Below are 5,408 nucleotides of genomic sequence, written 5' to 3' on the forward strand. Positions count from 1 at the left end.
AGTTTCAAGATAGTAGTGAGGAGGGACTTACCTTTCCAAGCACCAACTGCCCTGTCCATCATGCTCTTCCAAGGTAAAGTAGGGGTGCTTAAGCCCGAGAGGTTCAAAATAGCCTTCCATAATAAAACTACCATAGAGCATTCACTAAATAGGTGGTCCCTAGTCTCCGTAGCTTCATTGCATATTATGCAGGAAACATCGGTAATGATTCTCATTCTTCAGAGTCTCTCCCTAGTTGGGAGTCTATCCAGGAGAGCCATCCATGTTATAATGCTATGCTTGGGGACATGTAGAGGAAACCATATCAATTTGTGCCATGAGACTTTTTCTCCTTTTACCCGTAGTTCTTTCCAGAAATCTTTTGTCTTCGTAGCTCCTGTAGATAAAACAGGGATTGTAACTGCCCTTAGTTTAAGTAAGCGCTTGATACACCAGCTGGAGTTTGGTATTCATCGACTAACAGAAAGTCTGCACCTTTAATAACGTAGCTTTTGATCCAAGCTACCCACAATGATCCCTCTCCCGCAAGAATGTTCCTGATGAATTGTATCATACATGCTTTGTTCCATGTTTTAATATCTTTTAATCCGAGTCCTCCTTCAGATTTCGCTAGGCAAATTTTCTGCCAACTGACTTTGGCTCTAGTGGCGGCTTTATCAGTACCTTACCAGAAAAATCTAGAGCAAAATTGTTTAATCCTATTAACAATAGCCTGAGGTAGAATTAACTGCCTGCACCAGAAGTTAGCAATACTGAAGAGAACAACTTTGATAAGTTCTAGTCTGCCGGCGTAACTCAAGTGCTTTCCCGACCAGTGATGTAGCCTGGATTTGATCTTTTCAATAAGAAACACACCGTCATTTTCAATGAGTTTCCTTGTGACTAAAGAAACCCCTAAGGGTGCGTTTGGTTCACGGAATGTAAGATTACCAGTGGGAATAAAAGATTACCAGGGAATAAGATTACTGTGAATGTTGTATTTTGTGTTTGGTTGGTTTAGCAGGAATGTAAGATTACCATGTTTGGTTAAAGGAATAAAAGATTATTGTAACGTATATTTAACCAAATTGTCCTTATTATATATTTGTATAATATTACAAATTGTAAAATATTTATATATTTTCTTTAAAAATTAAATTCATAATATTTATAATTTTTATTACAAAATTAAAAATATAAAAAAAGTTTAATGAAAGGGTAAAAAAAAATTTAACCCCTAAACTTCATATAAAATTTTAATTATAGATTTTTTTTAAATCTAAAATAATTTAAGGATAAATTTATAATTTAATCTTCGTAGAATTTTTATTATTCAATGACAGAAGAAGGATATTTTTGAAAAAAAAATAAAAATTTAAGGGTATTTTAGTCCAAAACGCCGGTAATGTTACAATACCTAAGGAAAGGGAGGTAATGATATTCCCGGTAATATACCCTAAAAAATCTACTATTGGTAATAAAATATTACCGGAAATGAGATTCCCGACCAACCAAACATGGGAATGTGGGATTCCCATCCCATGGGAATTCCACAATCCTTGAACTAAACACCCCCTAAGTATCTCACTGGCAAACTGCCATGTTTGAATCCTGTGGATTGTAAAATATGCACAAGATTTCTGAAAGTGATTCCAGCATTATAAAGTTCGCATTTATAGACTATTATTATTAGATGCACTATGAGCGAAAAACTAATTTCACAATTTTTTTTGGAAACACTTTAAATTTATAATAAGCGTCTTTAAAATATATTAAAAATTAAAAATAAATGAAAAGACACTTGACGATATTTTATGAGTGCATGTGGATTTATTTTCTCCTAATGTGTGTGTGTGTTTATATAGCTAATCAAAAGCCTCACCAATATGCCATTTTTTGTACTTCTGTGAAGACTAGTTGATCAGAAGGGTTAATAGGCCGCATGCAAAGAGTATGGCAGAGTACTTCTGCGAAGACTAGCCAATTCTATATCGAAACAAGACATGAATCTGACAATAAAATCCCTCTTAAACAAAAACCGTTCACCGATATGCCTTTTTTCTTGTAGGAAGAATGTCGGAGCTTAGAGAGGTTGCATCTCCAAGTTAGTGCTAGTCCCGAAGGGTGGCGATGAATCACGGTTTTCATTGGAAGAGCTCATCTCTTGAACAGGGGGTGGGTTGACAACAGTCATCGGCATGACAAAGTTATCTGATAGCCTTCCCTTCATCTCTCTATGCTCCTGGCATAACGCACACCAGTGCATGCAGCAGTGCACCATGCACGGATCACAGGGTGAATTCTGCAGTTCAAATGCATGTCAGAATGTACATAGCTTAAGCTCTTAAGCAGGTGTTTTTGGGTAAAATTCCAAACGGATACTGGTATAGAAATAAATAGGCACATTGGTAAGCAACCTTAATTTTAGACATGAATTTCAAAGTAATTTGATTTTCAAATATGAACCAACATCATCAAGATAATTATTTGCTCCATCCCAAAAGACACAACAAGCTAGTCTGCATGGGTAATTGGCTAATCGCGGTAAGAGACAAGGGATAATTCCTAATCAATACTAAATTAAAATTGAACTTTATGAAAACTTCTTTCTTTTACAAATTTACTTCCATGGATATAAACTAATTCGTCTGTCATAAAAATTATGTTTGGCTGGCCCAACTAATACTTTATTTTGTGATAGAACACATGCTTATTTGATAAAATATTATACCACTTTGCAACTACTTGAGCTTGATACTAAATACTTAGAGGGCTGTGTTTGTGTTGCATTAATAATAAGTGCATACAAGCCAAGTGGTTAGATACTACCTTGAGATGATACTTTTTCTGTAAGGATTGCCGAGCAAGACCGGTATATATTCCACACATCCACCAAGCAAACAACAAACCCTCGCAAATGAGAAAAGATGTCTTCGGGTCAATACCATGGAAGACAGCTGTTGCAACTGCCAATGCCATGCCACCTTCAACACAAATAGCATGACAAATGCATGGTGTAGTCCAAGGCGTATCATCTCTCAAGCTCTCAATATTACGCCCAAATAGAACACATGGGCAAAATAGTCCAGTCCAGCCTGCAGAGCAAGTCAATATGCTAATTTTTAAATCAAAAGCTTTGGTGGAAGATAATAAATAGCACCGATGTATTATATACTAAACCATTTTATTACAAAGCTTTTCCGTCAGTGTCAGTAATTAGACAGACAGACAAAAATTGGTTACTGATTCAAGCATGTAAACATTCCCGTAAAATTACTTACAGTTCCTTAACAAATAACAAGGGCAAAGTAAGAGATTGACAAATTAAAAACATCTCAACTTACAACTTTCTGTATCTTCAGCACAGCCAAAAATTCCAGTAGTCCAAGGTTCAACAGCGGGTGGCTCAAAGTTTTCAGGTAAAGCCTGTCCACATTCGTTGCACTTTCGGACATGCAACTAAGAAACAATGAACAGATCAGTGAATACCCCAATGTGCATCTCCCAGCTAGGATTTTTCCTTTTTATTTTTTTTTTCAGCACAGAATCTTAAGGTAGATCATACTTATTTATACAAATTAAAGGCCTATTTATCATTGTTATTTTTTGTTAAATCCTTCCGAGCTCATAATTTTCTAGAGGAACAAGATCTAAGGGTAATTACTCAATTTAGGACCAAGCCTATCACCAATTGAAAGAATCAAAATCAAACCTTTCGTTTCAGTTTAGTAAGGGATAAATCTTTGCAATTTGTAACTAGAAACATTTAGTAAATGCGTAGTGGCCCGTTTGGAGTGAAAGACTTGGAGATAGAAAAAAATATAATTTTTTAAGCCAAAAAATGGCATTTTAATTTTTTAATTTTTTTTTGTAAAAAAAACATGTTTATTTTACCAATGGTCTCCGACATCTAATTGGTGCGTGAAGCTCATCACTCAGTTACAAAAAAGGGAGAAAATCCTCATCACAAATACAAAAGCTAATACTCATTAAAAGAATTATTTGATCCTAATTCACTAAAATTGTGTAAGATTTGTCTTAATTTGAGCAATTAGCCAGATCTAAGTGCAAAAGATCTACAAAAAAAAATGATGCTTGCTGGAAACAGCAAGAAACATTTGGCAAAGTTCTTATTTCAATATCCTCCAAATAGATCTGACTGGCCTCCAAAAAAAAAAACCGATTCCAACAGCTGGTAAATCGAGCGCAAATTTCGTGGATTTCAAGCAATATCGTGCTACAAATTTCAGACTGGTTTCGAACCTTTACAAACCTAAATGAAATATCTATCCCACTATCGTCACATATTATCATTCTTATTTCAAGCGAGCATTCAAGAAACGAATAAAAAAATTGGGAGAGAGAAAGACCTGAGGAACATCAATGGGCTGATTAAGTTCACCAGGTTGGATATCCTGTAAAGGATCCTGATCTTTAGTCAGCTTAACGTATCTGGATTGCGCATCCGCCATCTGATCCAAAAGTAATAAGTCAAAAACATATAAAAAGAAATTGAGAAGAAAGAGGAGGCGAACATAGATGAGTCTTGAGAGTCTTACAAACCTCCGAAATGTAGGAGATCTAGAGGGAGACGGGGAATATTACAATCTCCAAAGAGAATTACAAGAAATGAGGTTCAAGGGTCAACTACAGTTCCTACTCCCTCATTTTATCCTCCAATTTTACGGTGTCTACGGTTTCGTCGATAGTCTAATATGACCGACCTAACCTTCGCCCGTGGACTTTGCTTAGAACCGGGTTCGAACCAGCACGTTTTTACTGACGTTTTGGCTCAAAACGACAGCTTCCACCTGGATTTAATGGGATACAATTTATAATTAGTTTTAAATCTGTGCAATACGTGGATTTTATTTTTTAAAAATTGTGATGTGAATTAAATTTATTTAAAGATAATATAAATTAATAGGATAAAGTACACAAATAGTCCCTCGACTATGGGTACTATTTTATTAAGTCCCTCAACTATTAAAAATTACAAAATGGTCCTCCGACTATAGAGCGTTACTTTGTTGAGTCCCTTAATTATCAAAAGTTATAAAATGGTCACCCGACTATTCATTATGTTCCAAACTCGTCTTTTTTCATTAAAAATTGATATTATTTTGAGCTAAACATTAAATTGTTGATTGTCATATGATAAAATATGATCTCAGAATCTCAAACGACTATCACATCTCAGTTATCATGTTAACGTCCAGTTTAGAAAACCATCAAATTTTTACTGGAAAATGACAAGTTTAGAACATATTAGGTGACCATTTTGTAATTTTTTATAGTCGATGGACTCGACAAAGCAACGCTTTATAGTCAAAGAATCATTTTGTAATTTTTAATAGTCGATTGACTTAACAAAAGAGTACCTTATAGTCGGAAACATTTGTGTGCTTTATCACCCAAATTAATAATGT

The 5,408-nt window shown here is 34.9% G+C and overlaps 1 protein-coding gene across 3 annotated transcripts; it reads right to left on the minus strand.

Moving 5' to 3' along the window:
* Positions 1 to 1,856: 1,856 nt before the first annotated feature.
* LOC120124788 (cell number regulator 6-like) lies at positions 1,857 to 4,641 on the minus strand. 3 transcript variants are annotated; one of them, XM_039143364.1, is made up of 5 exons: positions 4,543 to 4,641; positions 4,350 to 4,451; positions 3,324 to 3,438; positions 2,809 to 3,074; positions 1,857 to 2,281 (listed from the first exon to the last, which is right to left on the minus strand). In XM_039143364.1, exons 2-5 carry the CDS (start codon positions 4,449 to 4,451, stop codon positions 2,063 to 2,065), a joined length of 702 nt encoding a protein of 233 aa, XP_038999295.1. In that variant the 5' UTR covers positions 4,543 to 4,641; the 3' UTR covers positions 1,857 to 2,062. The 3 variants fall into 3 exon arrangements, with proteins under 3 accessions (XP_038999295.1, XP_038999292.1, XP_038999293.1); XM_039143361.1 differs by having other exon boundaries at positions 4,540 to 4,621; XM_039143362.1 differs by having other exon boundaries at positions 4,350 to 4,460; positions 4,547 to 4,609.
* Between the last annotated feature and the right edge of the window lie 767 nt (positions 4,642 to 5,408).

Source organism: Hibiscus syriacus, unplaced genomic scaffold, assembly GCF_006381635.1.
Source record: "Hibiscus syriacus cultivar Baekdansim isolate YM2019G1 unplaced genomic scaffold, ASM638163v2 tig00110429_pilon, whole genome shotgun sequence".
Taxonomy (NCBI): domain Eukaryota; kingdom Viridiplantae; phylum Streptophyta; class Magnoliopsida; order Malvales; family Malvaceae; genus Hibiscus; species Hibiscus syriacus.